The sequence below is a fragment of the Nerophis ophidion genome, linkage group LG03, assembly GCF_033978795.1.
Source record: "Nerophis ophidion isolate RoL-2023_Sa linkage group LG03, RoL_Noph_v1.0, whole genome shotgun sequence".
Classification (NCBI taxonomy): Eukaryota; Metazoa; Chordata; class Actinopteri; order Syngnathiformes; family Syngnathidae; genus Nerophis; species Nerophis ophidion.
In genome coordinates this window covers 42852111-42871459 of record NC_084613.1, presented here as the reverse complement: position 1 = coordinate 42871459, position 19349 = coordinate 42852111, and the positions used below count along the sequence as shown (strand labels likewise).

The following is a 19349-nucleotide window of genomic DNA, read 5'->3' as shown; positions in this document are numbered from 1 at the left end:
TTAGGGGGCTTCGAAGGCTACAACGGTGACTCCCATTAGCTGCGTCTTCCAAGCGATTCTAATCATCTTTAAAATCCTAATAAAAAAAGACAAGTATTCTTGTCTCTCATAATGATTGTAAACGATAAGCAAAATTCCAAAAAAATGAAGTTACCCTTTAAGAAACATTTGTTTATCATTCATTCAGTTAAAATGTACTAATTTTAGCACTGCATAATTTTATATAAATATATTTCTCAGCCCTTCTTTTGCAGTATATTTGATTAATATTTTGTAATCAACCTGACCTAAGCCTTGATAATAATCTGTGATTAACACATGGTTTCATAGAATTTGACAACGTCGACCCCAAAAGGGACAAGCGGTAGGAGATGGATGGATGGATATCCTGTTAAATTATAAATAGGTTAGATATACTGTATATAACTATTAAATACGATTAAATCTAGAGTAAGATTACAAATTCAGTGTTAATAATTGAGTGGGCCCCCTTGTAAAGTTAAAGTTAAAGTACCACTGATAGTCAAACACACACTAGGTGTGGTGAAATTAGCCTCTGCATTTGACCCATCCCCTTATTCACCCCGTGGGAGGTGAGGGGAGCAGTGAGCAGCAGCGTGCACCGCCCTCGGGAATCATTTGGTGATTTAACCCCCAATTCCAACCCTTGATGCTGAGTGCCAAGTAGGGAGGTAATGGGTCCCATTTTTATAGTCTGACTCGGCCGGGGTTTGAACTCACGACCTACTGAACTCAGGGCGCACACTCTAACCACAAGCCCTGGATTACTGCCCAAGTGGGCCATATAATTGGAAACACTACTGTCTGTAAACAAACCACCAAAAGCTGTTCAAGTTTCTACTTTTTTTTGACGGCGTGGCGCAGTGGCAGAGTGGCCGTGCGCAACCCGAGGGTCACTGGTTCAAATCCCACCTAGAACCAACCTCGTCACGTCCGTTGTGTCCTGAGCAAGACACTTCGCCCTTGCTCCTGATGGGTGCTGGTTGGCGCCTTGCATGGCAGCTCCCTCCATCAGTGTGTGAATGGTAAATGTGGAAGTAGTGTCAAAGCGCTTTGAGTACCTTGAAGGTAGAAAAGCGCTATACAAGTACAACCCATTTATCTGCTACACAGTAACCATTGTGCATGTCAGATGAGTCACTTGGAGGCCAAACAGACATCAAACAGAACATGTTGTAATGCGAGTCCCCTCGATGATTCCACTCTCCACATAACATCATACATACAGGGTCCCTTCATTATGAGCAATACCACACGGTAATCACAGTACCATGAGTGCTTAATTTAATGGGTTTCAACTGAAGAACCTAATGGAACACCGAGGATTTTTAAAGTCCATTTTCCATTTTCTACCGCTTATTCCCTTTCGGGGTCACGGGGGGCGCTGGCGCCTATCCCAGCTACAATCGGGCGGAAGGCAGGGTATGTGAGTGTGAATGTTGTCTGTCTATCTGTGTTGGCCCTGCGATGAGGTGGCGACTTGTCCAGGATTTTTAAAGTCACCAATTCAAAATGCTTTGTATAAAAGACCAGTCATTTACACACTTATTTCACATAGGGCCATTTTGTACAAAGAGCCTTTTTCTGCAATTCCAATTGTTTTGAATAAAACTGTCCTCAAACAGGAAGAGACTTGACCTCTGATGATGCAAGCAGGCTGTTTTTCTGCTTTTTAATGGCATATGGTATGCATATTTATTACCACATACTGTGCATAGGGATAGAAGAGCCATTGCTAAAAGCTGTTAGGGACTGGGTACAGAAGTACAATGCAGTTAATGTTTTTTTTCTATAGTGCGAGGACACAAAAGCACATGGGGCTGTATAAGGTATACTGCAGCATGCAGGATAAAGCAAATTCTTACCTTCAGAATACATTTATTGGTGTATAAAACAAGATGTTGATATGCTCCCTTCATATCTAAAACCAGCATCTTATTATCAGGTTGCCATGCATCTGGTGTCATGCATAAGGTTCACAAAGAATGAGGCAATGTGTCCAAGCTGCTAACACTGTGGGGCTTCTCAACAGCTGCGGGGTTGTTGGCATTAAAGAGCTTTCGTGGGTAATTGAACAATTACAGGAATGGTGTTTAGGAGGAAACCCCAGTTGGTGTTGATTGTCTACAGAAGCAAACGATGTGCTCCTCATGACAGGTAAGAAGTATATGCGTGTGTATGTGCGCAGCCTTAACGTTCTAGATGAGGCCAGTTTTGAGGTCAGAACCGTGACGGGAGGAAGAGCGACCCAGCAGCAGGTCTTTCTCATGGATCAGACTGTCCAGTAGGTCTTCTTGCCTGTAGTTGTGGTAGACCTTGAGGAAAGCCAGCACAGCAATGCCCAGCCAGGTGAGCCATGCAGCCCACAAGCCAAACTGTAAAAGGAAAAAACACTTGTAAACATATTTGGGATTAAAAGTGGCTCTTTTAGGGTGATGACCCACCTGGGCAATAGCAAACTGGTCATAGAAAGCAGAATTGTTCACGCCCAGCTCTAGATCAGTGTCCTGCAGGTCCTCGCAGCTACATAAAATAATACAGGGATGATAACATTATTTAAGGAGAGTGACATTAAGTAGAGCACAAATCACACTATGAAATGTTCCACTCCAGTCCTGTAGGTGGCAATAACCTGCATTACAAAATGGGATGAAGCTTTTTATATAATAGCTCCCACTACTCAAATAGGTATCAGTAAGTAAAAAGTAAAGAAGTAGTTCAACCCCACCACAATGTACTAGCTTGGTGCCAATTTTGTTGACTTACTGTATTTTAAAGGCCTACTGAAACCCACTACTACCCACCACGCAGTATCAATGATGAAATATTAACATTACAACACATGCCAATACGGCCTTTTTAGTTTACTAAATTGCAATTTTAAATTTCCCGGGAGTTTCGTCTTGAAAACTTCGTGTAATGATGACGTGTACGCAAGACGTCACGGGTTTTTAGGAAATATGAGCGCTACGCACACACACAGCTAAATGTCGTGCGCTTTAACGGCATAATTACACAGTATTTTGGAGAACTGTGTTGCTGAATCTTTTGCAATTTGTTCAATTAATATTGGAGAAGTCAAAGTAGCGAGATGGAGTTGGGAAGCTTTAGCCTTTAGCCACACAAACACACGGTGATTCCTTGTTTAAAATTCCTGGGGGTGAAAATTTACAACGGATCAGAGCGCGGTCAAGCGAACATGAAACACGACGGAATGTCAACCAGCAGGTTTCGGTGAGAAAATTGTGGTTAAAAAGTCGCTTCTTACCGAAGAAAAGCTGAGCTTGCCCCGTCCACAGCTACCGTCGACTCCCCTGAGACACTGCGCGTCAGGACACCCGTGGACGTACACCTCCGACTATCAGGTACTATTAAACTCACTAAAACACTGGCAACAGAATAGAAAGATAAGGGATTTCCCAGAATTATCCTACTAAATGTGTGTCTAAAAACATCAGAATCCGTCCCAATGCAATCGCGTTTTATTTTCTTTTAACTTTTTTTTTTTTTTGTAGTCCGTCGCTATCAATATCCTCAAACACGAATCTTTCATCATCGCTCAAATTAATGTGGAAATTGTTGTCTTTTTGGTCCGAATAGAACTTTTTGTTGCAGGCTCCCATCAAAAACAATGTGAATATATGAGGAGCCATCAAACATTTGACGTCATCGTCTGCGGCTTCCGGTAGAGGCAGGGCTTTAATCTTAGCACCGAAAGTTGCGAACTTTATCGTGGATGTTCTCTACTAAATCCTTTCAGCAAAAATATAGCAATATCGCGAAATGATCAAGTATGACACATAGAACCCCGTTTAAATAAGAAAATCTCATTTCAGTAGGCCTTTAAAAACTACAAGCTGCTATTTTTTTCCCTGCGTCTAGAGTATAGATGTTTCTATGCTAACGGCTGTAATGTTTTGTATTTACAAACAAAGATAAGGACACTTAAAAGATGTGTTATTATTTGTGCTATGGCGCCATCTCTTGGACAAGTACACTCACTGCAGGTGATGCGGGTTGAAAATGTACTTTCTCCTACATCCATAGCCTTTCTGATCGATAGGATTGTTCATTCATCAATCCAAGCAACGTTTGTAAATTTTACAATATAACTAAAACAATTCTTACTTACTAAACTGTCCAATGTGTGATGTCTTCAGGAGTGTTTTCATGCATATTTGTACGTGCTATCGTATTGTAATCAAGCTGGCTTCATTAGCATTAGCGAGTATGCTCACACGTATGTGTCTGTGTTAGTATTATTAACTCACAATGACATTCTTTTTGCATTGGTTCAGTTTCGTAAATTCACAAAAACGTCACCATGGAGTTATTGAGCCTGTTTAGTTTTGTTGGAGAGCTAGCTTCCGCAGCGGGTGGGTCCATGACGATGACTTCTATTTTGTTTGATCCGCCGCTTTACTGCCAAGTGACCGACACTTTTTGGAAATTATTAAGGTATCTAAATAAATGTTTACAAACTCTTTTGTAGAGGTATCTGTGGATGATATTTGTAAAATATTGATTTCCTCTAAAATATGGTGGTTGCGGCTTAAATACCAGTGCACTTGTCACGCGTTCGGCGCACCTGTTGCGCGGAGTTGCCACTTCGTGGATGCACACACTACCAGTCAGCAGGATTGCAGGTAAGAATAAGTTTTAATATAATAAAACAAAAGAACACTGGTGCAAAAAGGGGAAAAACAAAGCGCGTGCCAATGCACGGAAAGCTAATGCTAAAAACGTAGCAGGAAACAGAAAACATTAAACGACGTGCCACACGCACGTGAAGCTAAGGTGGAACTTAGCACAAAATAATCGAGGGCACAAGGATACAAAACGTGACGTGTTGCGAAAAGCAAGTAATGGACCAAGTACGAACTAAGGAATCAGGTGGGCTTAAATACACAAATAATTATTACAAACAGGTGTGTGACAGGAGCCAGTGAGGAGGAACACAATACGTTGCCATGGTGACTAACACAAACAAGGAAGTGCTCAAACAAGGATTGGCAGAGTCCAGAAACAAAACATGAACAAAGACATAAAAAGGGCAAAACCATTAACGATCCGAGTCACGGATCGTGACAGCACTCAACAGCCTGGAAAATACGGTAATTTTGATCATAGTTTCTGTCAAAAACTTTTTACGCGAACAATAAACAAGACTCCTCTCTGAGCTGCACTCCTCTCTGAGCTGCACTCCTCTCTGAGCTGCACTCCTCTCTGAGCTGCAACCTTATCGTAGTAGAGGAGTTTGCGTGTCCCAATGATCCTAGGAGCTATGTTGTCCGGGGTAATAAAGCCCCCTGGTAGGGTCTCCCAAGGCAAACAGGTTCTAGGTGAGGGATCAGACAAAGAGCAGCTCGAAGACCTTTATGAAGAAGAAAAATCATGGACCCAGATTTCCCTCGCCCGGACGCGGGTCACCGGGGCCCCCCTCTGGAGCCAGGCCCGGAGGTGGGGCACGATGGCGAGCGCCTGGTGGCCGGGCCTGTTCCCATGGGGCCCGGCCGGGCACAGCCCGAAGAGGCAACGTGGGTCACCCCTCCAATGGGCTCACCACCCGTAGCAGGGGCCATAGAGGTCGGGTGCATTGTGAGCTGGGCGACAGCCGAAGGCAGGGCACTTGGCGGTCCGATCCTCGGCTACAGAAGCTAGCTTTTGGGACGTGGAACGTCACGTCACTGGGGGGGAAAGAGCCTGAGCTAGTGCGCGAAGTCGAGAAATTCCGGCTGGATATAGTCGGACTCACTTCGACGCACAGCAAAGTCTCTGGAACAACTTCTCTCGAGAGGGATTGGACCCTCTTCCAGTCTGGCGTTGCCGGCAGTGAGAGGCGAAGGGCTGGGGTGGCAATTCTTGTTTCTCCCCGGCTCAAAGCCTGTACGTTGGAGTTCAACCCGGTGGACAAAAGGGTAGCCTCCCTCCGCCTTCGGGTGGGGGGACGGGTCCTGACTGTTGTTTGTGCTTACGCACCAAACAGCAGTTCAGAGTACCCAACCTTTTTGGGAACACTCGAGGGAGTACTGGAAAGTGCTCCCCCGGGTGATTCCCTTGTCCTACTGGGAGACTTCAACACTCACGTTGGCAACGACAGTGAAACCTGGAGAGGCGTGATTGGGAAGAATGGCCGCCCGGATTTGAACCCGAGTGGTATTTTGTTATTGGACTTTTGTGCTCGTCACAGTTTGTCCATAACAAACACCATGTTCAAACATAAGGGTGTCCATATGTGCACTTGGCACCAGGACACCCTAGGCCGCAGTTCTATGTTCGACTTTGTAGTTGTGTCATCGGATTTGCGGCCTCATGTTTTGGACACTCGGGTGAAGAGAGGGGCGGAGCTTTCTACCGATCACCACCTAAACTGCGATGGTGGGGGAGGATGCCGGACAGACCTGGGAGGCCCAAACGCATTGTGAGGGTCTGCTGGGAACGTCTGGCAGAGTCTCCTGTCAGACAAAGTTTCAATTCCCACCTCCGGAAGAACTTTGAACATGTCACGAGGGAGGTGTTGGACATTGAGTCCGAGTGGACCATGTTCCGCACCTCTAGTGTCGAGGCCCGCCCGGAGTTCATTAAGGCTCTGGATGCTGTGGGGCTGTCTTGGTTGACAAGACTTTGCAGCATCGCGTGGACATCGGGGGCGGTACCTCTGGATTGGCAGACCGGGGTGGTGGTTCCTCTCTTTAAGAAGGGGGACCGGAGGGTGTGTTCCAACTATTGTGGGATCACACTCCTCAGCCTTCCCGGTAAGGTTTATTCAGGTGTACTGGAGAGGAGGCTACGTCGGATAGTCGAACCTCGGATTCAGGAGGAACAGTGTGGTTTTCGTCCTGGTCGTGGAACTGTGGACCAGCTCTATACTCTCGGCAGAGTTCTTGAGGGTGCATGGGAGTTTGCCCAACCAGTCTACATGTGCTTTGTGGACTTGGAGAAGGCATTTGACCGTGTCCCTCGGGAAGTCCTGTGGGGAGTGCTCAGAGAGTATGGGGTATCGGACTGTCTTATTGTGGCGGTCCGCTCCCTGTACGATCAGTGCCAGAGCTTGGTCCGCATTGCCGGCAGTAAGTCGAACACATTTCCAGTGAGGGTTGGACTCCGCCAAGGCTGTCCTTTGTCACCGATTCTGTTCATAACTTTTATGGACAGAATTTCTAGGCGCAGTCAAGGCGTTGAGGGGTTCCGGTTTGGTAACCGCAGGATTAGGTCTCTGCTTTTTGCAGATGATGTGGTCCTGATGGCTTCATCTGACCGGGATCTTCAGCTCTCGCTGGATCGGTTCGCAGCCGAGTGTGAAGCGACCGGAATGAGAATCAGCACCTCCAAGTCCGAGTCCATGGTTCTCGCCCGGAAAAGGGTGGAATGCCATCTCCGGGTTGGGGAGGAGACCCTGCCCCAAGTGGAGGAGTTCAAGTACCTAGGAGTCTTGTTCACGAGTGAGGGAAGAGTGGATCGTGAGATCGACAGGCGGATCGGTGCGGCGTCTTCAGTAATGCGGACGTTGTACCGATCCGTTGTGGTGAAGAAGGAGCTGAGCCGGAAGGCAAAGCTCTCAATTTACCGGTCGATCTACGTTCCCATCCTCACCTATGGTCATGAGCTTTGGGTCATGACCGAAAGGATAAGATCACGGGTACAAGCGGCCGAAATGAGTTTTCTCCGCCGTGTGGCGGGGCTCTCCCTTAGAGATAGGGTGAGAAGCTCTGCCATCCGGGAGGAACTCAAAGTAAAGCCGCTGCTCCTTCACATCGAGAGGAGCCAGATGAGGTGGTTCGGGCATCTGGTCAGGATGCCACCCGAACGCCTCCCTAGGGAGGTGTTTAGGGCACGTCCAACCGGTAGGAGGCCACGGGGAAGACCCAGGACACGTTTGGAGGACTATGTCTCCCGGCTGGCCTGGGAACACCTCGGGATCCCCCGGGAGGAGCTGGACGAAGTGGCTGGGGAGAGGGAAGTCTGGGTTTCCCTGCTTAGGCTGTTGCCCCCGCGACCCGACCTCGGATAAGCGGAAGATGATGGATGGATGGATAAACAAGACGGGCCCTGCGATGAGGTGGCGATTTGTCCAGGGTGTACACCGCCTTCCGCCCGATTGTAGCTGAGATAGGCGCCAGCGCCCCCCGCGACCCCGAAAGGGAATAAGCGGTAGAAAATGGATGGATGGAATAAACAAAACGATAACTAATCAGTACGAATGCAGTTTAGTCAATACACAAAAAAAGACAAAAATACTGAAAGAAAATAAATCCGTTCATATTTAATTGTGTTTTATAGATGACATCAGGGACAATTTTGGATGCTGTAGTATCCAATCCCAGCTATTTTAAAGTAGCTGTTTGTGAGTAATGGAGGAAATCCAATCAGAACTATTGTTTTTTTGAGGTAGGAGTGTTAAAGTTTCTACAGCACAAAACAATATTCTATGTTACAATATTGTAACAAGTTACACATCGAAATATGTCTACGCCTGGAAGAAAGACGCAATTTAAACAAACAAAAATTATCATTTTTAGAAACACATCTAACTTGTTTTTTTTTTTTACTTTATTGAAATGACAACACATCTAACTGGAAGTGATATCTTATGGCTGCAGGGTTCAAAGGGTAGGAAAAAAGGAGCGGTATATAATGCGGAATTTACAGTGTATTGCAATACACATTTAACGCCCATCCCTAATTGGTTATAATTCAAGTCCGTAGCTTTTTGTCTTTAAAGCCCTCCTGTGTCCAGGGACTTAGATATATCCTGAGTTTGTAAAAAAAAAAGAGAAAACCAACCAAAATTTTGTGATAATAAAAAGTATTGATCTAACCACTGATACTATACTTGGCATCGTTACTTATCAATTGTATTGATCTGCCCAACTTTGATTATATTCAAGAACAGTAGCTTAGCGGTTAGCTATCTTATAGTATCCTCCTACAGTGTAGCATGTTTAGCTAGTCCTTATCCTCCAATGATGATACTTGTAAGGATCACAGTTTGTTTGTCGCCATGGAGGTGAGGATTCCTGACATAGAAGTGGCTTTGCACTGTGGCGGAATGTTAGCCGCTAGTAAAGACGTTGATGACGTGTTTGTTAGCTTGTTGCTGTCAAATGTGCGAGACACAGCTAGAATGTGTCATCAACATGCATTATCACGATATAACCAGGGATCCCAGTGAGGTAAAGAAAATGTAGGAATTGAGGTTGATTGGCAACACTAAATGCTCCCTAGTGTGTGAATGTTGTCTGTCTATCTGTGTTGGCCCTGCGATGAGGTGGCGACCTGTCCAGCGTGTACCCCACCTTCCGCCCAATGGGACCCCGAGAGGGACAAGCGGTAGGAAATTAATGGATGGATGGAAAATTATTAGCCCTGGGTCAAGGGATCCCATTTGGGGGTCGGCCATTAAAGAGATTTGATCATTTTTAAGATGTTTTGGAAGGCATTTCCTACATAGCAATTCTGTAAAAATGCAATTTAAAGAGAATCGCCCAAGGCCGGGTGCTTTCATGTATGAAAAGCTCAAGTACTATCTAATCTAATGTGAAGTTCCAAATAAGTGTAAGAAGAATGACATAATTATGATGACAAATATTGTAATTGTAAAAATGTACTTTGTTGAACTGGTGAGTCACGTAAAGTCATTCATGGTATCTACTACAGGTTTGTGTTTGTTCAATTATAACATGAAGTTTTTATTGCATTAATGCATTAATTAATGATCATACTTTATAGTGATTTTCAGGCAATGTTGACCATGTAGCACTAAATCTAATTCAAGTTAGTGGGTTTAATATTTTAAATCAAGATTAAAATCATGAAACATAATATTTACTTGTCAACAGCAATATGCCATATTATTAGTTAATAAGAGAAACATTACAAGGCAGGGGTGTCAAACTCAAATACAGAGTGGGCCAAAATTTAAAACTGAACAAAGCCGCGGGCCAAGGTTGAACAAAATAACCTTTAAATAGGGACCCAAACAAGTTTTGCAATGAATATTGAACAAGCAAGGCTTAAATAGGGCAGCACGGTGTAACAGGGGTTAGTGCATCTGCCTCACAATACGAAAGGTCCTGAGTAATCCTGGGTTCAATCCTGGGCTCTGGATCTTTCTGTGTGGAGTTTGCATGTTCTCCCCATAACTGCGTGGGTTCCCTCTGGGTACTCGGGCTTCCTCCCATGGAACAGGCAGAGCCTATATAACGTAATAGTGCAAAATCAACTTTCAAAAAACAAACGAAAAAACATCAGAGGTATATTAAATAAAATGTAATTGAAAAAATGAAGGCTCGGGATCTTCCTGTGTGGAGTTTGCATGTTCTCCCCGTGAATGCGTGGGTTCTCTCCGGGTACTCCGGCTTCCTCCCACCTCCAAAGACATGCACCTGGGGATAGGTTGATTGGCAACACTAAATTGTTCCTAGTGTGTGAATGTGAGTGTGAATGTTGTCTGTCTATCTGTGTTGGCCCTGCGATAAGTTGGCGATTTGTCCAGGGTGTACCCCGCCTTCCGCCCGATTGTAGCTGAGATAGGCGCCAGCGCCCCCCGCGACCCCAAAAAAGGGAATAAGCGGTAGAAAATGGATGGATGGATGAATGCCTCTTTTCTATTTGCAGCCTTCTGAGGTAAATATCAACATTAACTTTTTCCACAGGCTAATACATTCGAAAATAAAATAAAAATTAGGTGGGCGGGGTTTGGTGGTAGCGGGGGGTGTATATTGTAGCATTCCGAAAGAGTTAGTGCTGCAAGGGCTTCTGGGTATTTGTTATGTTGTGTTTATGTTGTGTTTATGTTGTGTTATGGTGCGAAGGTTCTCCCGAAATGTGTTTTGTCATTCTTGTTTGGTGTGGGTTCACAGTGTGGCGCATATTTGTAACAATGTTAAAGTTGTTTATACGGCCACCCTCAGTGTGACCTGTATGGCTGTTGACCAAGTATGTGTGTGTGAAAGCCGCATATATTATGTGACTTGGCCAGCACGCTGTTTATATGGAGGTAAAGAGGACGTGACGGCATGTTGTAGAGGACAGTGCTTTTAAGGCACGCTCCCAATATTGTTGTCCGGGTGGAAATCGGGAGAATGGTTGCCCAGGGAGATTTTCGGGAAGGGAACTAAACTTCGGGAGACTCCCGGGAAAATCGGGAGGGTTGGCAAGTATGAGTATTAGCGGTGAATGTGGTGTTACCGGCGGGCCAGTTCTAATGTTAATTTGATATTGCCTCAAGGGCTAATTGAAATTAAACTGCGGGCCAGATTTGGCCCGCGGGCCAGAGTTTGACACCCATGTTATAAGGGGAATGAGTCCTCAGGCAGTTTGTAGTTTTCTTTTCTCAATCGTTTCTTCTCAGCATGTTTGATTCTCACACAATGCTGTTTCAATGACAACGAACCTTTGCCACCATAGTTGATCACTTACCCATCGCAAAGACTACAAAGTGCTTTGTGCTTGAAAGTTAATAATGATAATAATATAATAATGGATTAGATTTATATCGCACTTTTCTATTGTTAGATACTCAAAGCGCTCACAGAGAAGTGGGAACCCATCATTCATTCACACCTGGTGGTGGTAAGCTACATATGTAGCCACAGCTGCCCTGGGGTAGACTGACAGAAGCGTGGCTGCCAGTTTGCGCCTACGGCCCCTCCGACCACCACCTATCATTCATTCATCATTCATTCACCAGTGTGAGCGGCACCGGGGACAAAGGGTGAAGTGCCCTGCCCAACGACACAACGGCAGCGCTTTTTTGGATGTCAACAGGTGGGAAGCGAACCTGCAACACTCAGGTTTCTGGCACGTCCGCTCTACCCACTGCGCCATGCCGCCCAAATATATCGTAAAGCGGGCATCCGTCGAATTATTTTTCTAACCACGACCAATTCCAATAATTCTTTGTCCCCGTAACCAACCGAGACAAAGTTCCACAACATGTTGAAAAAGTCGTAAACTCGCCTGAGCGGGCAATTACAAAACATGTATGTGTTATTTCAAAAGAAAATCACTACACAATATTAACCAACTCTACACTATGATATTAACGCATATTAACAGACCTTCTCAAATAGTTTTGAGCTTCCTCTGGGAGGCAATACTTCTGTCTTGAAAAAAATACTTCTGTAACCAAAAATGTAGCATTGTACATTCGTCATCAGCCGTTGTCAGTCCACTGCTGGACGAAAGCCTCAGCAAGTTTCTGCCATAGTGAACAATCTTGGCTTACTTTTCATGCTGGTTATTAGCCTACACCTTCCACGCTGGCTTGGTGCGGGTTGGAAGGGGTATTTTATATCAGAGATCCTTCTCCTAGACTAATTGCCTTACTGGGCTGTTGAACTTAGTCTGTCCTGTTGGTTGTCCGCGCCCCATTTACCCAGGGACCCGCTCAGCTTTATGGCGCTGACCGCCCGCCAGTCACAAGAGAAGGTGCAAACGGTTCTTTGTGTGCATTTCATAGACGTTAGTTCGGACTCACTAACCCCACACACAACCTCCCATCTCATGCCTGGATGTAGTTTAACGTCATACCCAGGACAATCATTGTACATTACATGCAAATAAACTAGATACCAATAATCAATAAATAGTAGCAAAAAAAAAATTGGGTTAGATTAACACATCTAAAGGCCTTAGTGAACACATGCGTGGACAGTACCTTTTAGCTCTTATTCCCAAAATTGTGTACACTACAGAATTGGGGTTTTATGCCGACATATGGACACTTATACTGCCATCTGGTGGTGTCCGAAGATTATAACATACAATGGAATTTGGGGAAAAAAAGTGTAAAAATAAAAAATAGCATGTCACTACACATGAAGTACACATTTGTACATCATATCAGAATATGATTTTTTGTTTTTACTCTGATTAGGGTCCAATAAGCCCAAATAGCAAAGAGAAAAAAAAAGAAAAAAAAAGCATACAAACAAACACCTTTACCTTAAGAGGTAAAGCATTTGTCTTGAATAAATTAATTCTGTAAAAAAAACATGTAGTGTATGCAAGTACATAAGAAAGTAAAACATTGATATGACTATATGTTTACCATTATTAACCTTGGCTCCTTGTTAGTGTTTAAGGACAATGCACACTCATTACACGTGTAATATATCACTATATTGATGATTAAATGTGTTAAAATTCTACGAGAGTTGTGCAGCAGCACACATGTGTACGAGCTGTTCGGTTTGGATGCCCTTTAATGTTCGGTCTGTGCTTTGTTCTCCTTGCTCATCATACATGATACCTTGTGTAAATGATTCCTCCACTGTAAGCTGCTTGTAAGCGGGTCTTGTTCGCCTCATAAAGAGTTGCATTTGGTTTCCCCCACTCGCCTCGAAGAAACTTTGCAGTGTGCAGTCATTTGTTCCACACCTGTTACCGTAATTCTAAAGCACTGTCAACACTTTTCTTTTCTTTGGAACAAAGGTCTCGTTAGCATTAGTCATGTTTTGCTAAGCTTGTGGATCTCGGCTAAGGAAGTAAGGAGGCCAGCTAGGACTACAGAAGCTCATGGGGCCAAAAATAATGCCGGAGGAAAAGGGAAAAAAATTTTTTTTTAAATTGCCTGCAAAAAAAACTCAAATGTATTGATAAAACCGATATATCGCCAGGCCTATTCTCGTCCTACAAACTCAATGTAGGTCTCTCTTCTTTGTCGGCAAAACTCGCATGAACTCTCACCCACAACAACACGTCACTTCCCCATCCTTGCCCCAGAAGTCCCGCCCCCAGTCAAAGCCATTGGCTAGAACCCCGTAGCCACCCACTACACCATGAAAGCAACCTGATTTGATCAATACGCATTATTTCAGCCGTTTTATGTGGACATCCACTTTGTCTAGAAAAATAGCAGCATTCTGCTAAATAGAGGGCATCTGGGATTCCTATATAACTATTGTCACGCCTGTGAATCTGGTTTTATGTTTGATCATGTTTTGTTTTGTTTTTGGACTCTTGCTTCACGTTTTGCATTTCCTGGTTTTGTTTGTTTCCATGCCAACCCATTGATTTTCACCTTGCCATCCTAGTCACGCCCAGTCCCTCAGCTCTCACACCTGTTCCTAATTATCACAGCCACTGCTTAAGTTATTTTCTTTCTCTCCATCAGTCTGGGAACATTAACTTTCATTGCATTCTACAACCTTTGCTGCTCATTGCTCCATGTCATTGATCCCCTGCCACGCACCTTGCTGTTTATGCCGCCCGTTTTTGTCACAGTAAGTTTTTGTTTGTATTTATGCCTTTGATGGTATCTTTTGTTTGTTTGTAGATAGTATTGCCATTGTGCTGTTTTCATTCTAAGTTTTAGTTTAGATTATTATCCACCATCGAGCGCGCTTTTTGTTTTGCCTTTTTTATTGTATTTTGAGTATAGATATAAAAACATGTACCTGAATTCTCGCCTGGCTCGTCCTGTAATCCCTCTGCGTCGAAGGAGTCAACCAAATCCAAGTCCAAGCCTGACAACTATGTTATTAAAAAGCCCTTTCGTCAGCCAGATGTATATTGTATACTTTCTATATTGTGCAACTCTACAGTATAGCAGCATGTGTTTTGTTATTTCTAGCTGTGTATCTACTTGAGTTTAGGTCTGCACCAGCACTTGGTCTAAGTTACGCGTAAATCTATGTGGTTTATAGTTCCCGTTATCTCAACAACAGACCATTGGATCAAAACCTCGTCTCCAATTTTGTGTTGAATTTTTTTTGCACTTGGGAATTAAAAAGAAGTTGTCGTCATCTTCTCATCACCTGCTGGGCATGGTCCCTCCCTCGGTGACGGAGTCGCACCATAGGTTGAAGCCCACACTGACCATGGTGCTTGAGAGGAAGACAGTGAAGACCACCAGGGAGCTGATCAGCAGGTTGAGAAAGGCGTTGAAGATGGAGCTGTGAAACATTGGAACAAATTATTTATTATCTAGCCAATATAAAATATTTATAAAGCTTTAAAAAAGCAATGATGTTCAAATTGTCCTGAAGATCATCACACTTACTGCACTTACAAATTTGTTAGTCTGATGTCATCCTGATATTTTCACAAACAGAAATTACTACAATTTGCTGTTATGTGTTGCTTACCAATACAATTTGGGCAGTCAGTTATCATAAACCAGTGACTCTCAAACGGTGGTAGGGTAGCTGAACCACCAGTCAGAGTCGTGTTTAACGGGAGTAAGGACAACTCCTTTTCAAACCATACCTTAAGTGATTGGTCAAAAGGCCCTCACAAGACTGTAGGGCGCCATGATGCTTCAAACTTTGAACTGGCCACAACTGGAATTTTGTGTGCACTGCACTTCCTCATTAGACATCCGCTTGTACAGGGACCGAATGGCCTGTAGCACCTTACCCTGAACCCCATAACCCTGGAGCAACCCCCACAACACACTACAAGGGACACGATCGAAAGCCTTTTCCAAATCCACAAAACACATGTGGACTGGTTGAGCAAACTCCCGTGCTCCCTCCAGTACCAAATCAAGGGTATAAATCCTGTGTTCCACGACCAAGACAAAAAACATATTGTTCCTCCTGAATCCGAGGCTGGACTAACGTCCGGACTCTCCTCTCCAGCACCCTGGAATAAACTTTCCCCGGAAGGCAGAGAAGTGTGACCCCTCTATAATTGGAACACACCTTCCAATCCCCCTTCTTGAAAAGGGGCACCATCAACAAATCCCAAAAGTACCACCCTAGACTTCCACGCTACATTGAAGAGACGTGTCAACCACGACAGTCCCAAAACATCCAGAGCCTTGAGGTATTTTGGGCGAATCTCGTCCTCTCTAGGGTCTTGCCACTGGCCAGTATTTTAATTACCTCGGCTGTAGTGATGGATATGTCCACGTTTGTGACCTCGAACTCAGCCTACTCTACGCATGGTCAGTCTGTAGGTTTAAGGAGATCCTCAAAGTATTCCTTCCGCCGCCCAACTATATATATCCCCAGTAGTGGTCAGTATACAGTCGTGGTCAAAAGTTTACATACACTTGTGAAGGACATAATGTCATGGCTGTCTTGAGTTTCCAATCATTTCTACAACAAATTTTTTTTTGTTTCATCTGACTACAGAACTTTCCTCAGAAGGTCTAATCTTTGTCCATGTGATGTCAGATGAAACAAAAATTTAGCTGTTTGGCCACATTACCCAGCAATATGTTTGGAGGAGAAAAGCTGAGGCCTTTAACCCAAGGAACACCATTCTACCGTCAAGCATGGTGGTGGTATAGTATTATGCTCTGGGCCTGTTTTGCTGCCAATGGAACTGCTGCTTTACAGAGAGTAAATGGGACAATGAAATAGGAAGATTACCTCCAAATATTTCAGGAAAACCTGAAATCACCCACCCGGAGGTTGGATCTTGGGCGCAGTTGGGTGTTCCAACAGGACAATAACCCCAGACACACATCAGAAGTGGTAAAGGAATGGCTAAATCAGGCTAGAAATAAGGTTTTAGAATGGCCTTCCCAAAGTCCTGACTTAAAAGTGTGGACAATGCTGAAAAAAGAAGTCCATGTTAGAAAACCAACAAATTTAACTGAACTGCACCAATTTTGTCAAGAGGAGTGGTCAAAATTTCAACCAGAAGCTTGCCAGAAGCTTGTGGTTGGCTACCAAGAGCGCCTTATTGCAGTGAAACTTGCCAAGGGACATGTAACCAAATATTAACATTGCTTTATGTATACTTTTGACCCAGCAGATTTGGTCACATTTTCAGTAGACCCGTAAAAAATTCCTAAAAGAACCAAACTTAATGAAAAAAATCAAGAGTTGTAGAAATTATTGGAAACTCTAGACTGCCATGACATCATGTTCTTCAGTATGTGTAAACTTTTGACCACGACTGTGTATATATATATATATACATATATGCGTATGAGCTGGGATATGTTTAAAACTAGAATTAGACATTTTATGATTATTTTTTGTCAGAAAAAACATCAGAACAAGCATCCAGGCACGGCTGCACATGTCCATGGCAGAAAACATGGTGCCTGTTGCTTAGTTGGCCATGTTCGCTTTTAACACAGCTCTACCACTATTGGTACGTGGACTCTATCTATTGGTACGCCAAATAATCACTAAATCAAGTGATTGAGTGTTTTATTTTCCTGTATTTAAAGGCAATGTTACTGTTCAAACTGTGTGTTGTGTTGTATGTAACAAATGTATATTTGTTACATACAACCTCTGCCATGTTTTTAATGAATAGTTAGGCTTACTACGCAACTGTATTTTAATGTTGGTCATTATGGCGGCAATTGGAGCGCAACGTCTCTTCTGCGGTGAAAAAAGTTTGCGAACCACTGTCATAAACGTTTAAATAGAGTGAACATAGGCTGCCGGCCTATCACAAGACGCAGTTATGGCAGCTCAGCTTGTCTCTCCTCCATCTTTACAGCATCCTGCCATTCTTGTTCAGAACAGCATGCAGTCATGGCCTCTTTAAATGACTCACTCGTCGTGTCCTTTGCACAGGAGAAAGAGCAGCCTCCAGGCCTGCACTGCCGACAAGACGAGGGAGGCTATGCCGACAAAAGTGATGAAGCTGCAGCACGACTGCGGTCCCCACTCCTCCACGATGAACCTCTGCTTCGACACGGTGATGTTCTCATTCTGCCACATCCCGCGCGTAAAAAGCAGACATTTCCCCCCGAAATCCTCCGTGTTTTCGGATAGAGGCACCACGGCTATGAAACCGAACACAAAGGATAAAAAATAAAGTATGCATTGTGCAAAGATTAAATTATCGAGGGCCATTTTTTTTGCCCGGCTTCTTCCTCCGCGAAGGGACCTGGAGAGGTTGCGCATGCGCAGTACACAGGCAGACGCAGCATCCGACCACGCACTGACGAGCAGACAGAAGATTCGTCTTATTTACCTCATCCAAAAGCTACTTCTTTTTTTAAATGTACAAACTACTTACAGGCTCCTGCTAAATACCCACCCATCAAACCTTTAATAGCCTTTAATAAAGTTACGTTTTTCATGGCTTCGTGGACATTCGCTTATGCCCATGTTGCTGTAAAATGTCATTTCTGCTCAATCAAAACCTCACCTTAAGTCGTAGTAGAAAAGACTACTTTGTTTTAAACGTATTGTAGTTAGTTCCACCAACATGGCTTGGGCTAAAATATGCATTCCTATCACATTTTTCATCTATATGTATTTCAAATAAGCATTTGGATGGAGGCATGGGCGGTGATGCCTAAGTAATAGGGGTGTGGGAAAAAATCGATTCGAATTTGAATCGCGATTCTCACGTTGTGCGATTCCGAATCGATTCTCATTTTTAAAAAATCGATTTTTATTTTTTTTCATCAATCCAACTAAACAATACACAGCAGTACCATAACAATGGAATCCAATTCCAAAACCAAACCTGACCCAGCAACACTCAGAACTGCAATAAACAGAGCAATTGAGGAGACACAAACACGACACATGACAAACCAAAAGTAGTGAAACAAAAATTAATATTATCAACAACAGTATCAATATTAGTTGTAATTTCAGCATAGCAGTGATTAAAAATCCCTCATTGACATTATCATTAGACATTTATAAAAATAATTAAAAAGAACAACAGTATCACAGTGGCTTACACTTGCATCACATCTCAAAAGCTTGACAACACAGTGTCCAATATTTTCACAAAGATAGAATAAGTCATATTTTTGGTTTGTTTAATAGTTAAAACACATTTACATTATTGCAATCAGTTGATAAAACATTGTCCTTTACAATTATAAAAGCTTTTTACATAAATCTACTACTCTGCTTGCATGTCAGCAGACTGGGGTAGATCCTGCTGAAATCTTGAATGAATAGAGAATCCTTTTAAATCGGGAAAAAATTGTTTTTGAATCGTGTTGAATTGAAAAAAATAAATAAATTTTGAATCAAATCGTGACCCCAAGAATCGATATTGAATCGAATCGTGGGACACCCAAAGATTCACAGCCCTACTAAGTAACATATAGAACCAGGAAGAGTTCAAAGAAGGACAGAATTGACTATTATTCAAAATATGTGTATGTAATCAGAAAACAAAAGCACATCAACATGTGTATATAAGGCATGTGACAATATGGATTTGAATAGATCTGATTCTTGATTGACAATTCGATTGAACACGATTCTTCATTCAAACTAATTCTCACAATATAATACTTGGAATATGAAACATAACAAACACTCTCATTTGTTACTAAAACGGCCTTCTTTCATCTCCGTAATAACGTTAAACTGTGTTCCATTTTGTCCACTAGCGATGCTGAGATCATTATTCATGTGTTTGTTACGTCTTGTCTC

At 43.4% G+C, this 19349-nt stretch overlaps 1 protein-coding gene across 1 annotated transcript; it reads right to left on the bottom strand.

The window, feature by feature from the left end:
• Positions 1–1230: 1230 nt before the first annotated feature.
• On the bottom strand, positions 1231–17854 carry LOC133549643 (transmembrane protein 179). Its single transcript, XM_061895268.1, has 4 exons — positions 17494–17854; positions 14784–14921; positions 2466–2544; positions 1231–2396 (listed from the first exon to the last, which is right to left on the bottom strand). The coding sequence occupies exons 1-4, from the start codon at positions 17844–17846 to the stop codon at positions 2220–2222; spliced, it is 747 nt and encodes a 248-aa protein (XP_061751252.1). The 5' UTR covers positions 17847–17854; the 3' UTR covers positions 1231–2219.
• Between the last annotated feature and the right edge of the window lie 1495 nt (positions 17855–19349).

Bases quoted from the DNA above. Each gene is read 5' to 3' on its own strand.
- LOC133549643 (XM_061895268.1), bottom strand. From the start codon at position 17,846: ATGCGCAACCTCTCCAGGTCCCTTCGCGGAGGAAGAAGCCGGGCAAAA. The intron at 14,922-17,493 runs GTGAGTCATTTA...AATGTTTCACAG, and splicing joins CTGTGCAAAGGACACGACGA to CTCCATCTTCAACGCCTTTC. The intron at 2,397-2,465 runs GTGGGTCATCAC...TTCCTTTTACAG, and splicing joins ACCAGTTTGCTATTGCCCAG to TTTGGCTTGTGGGCTGCATG.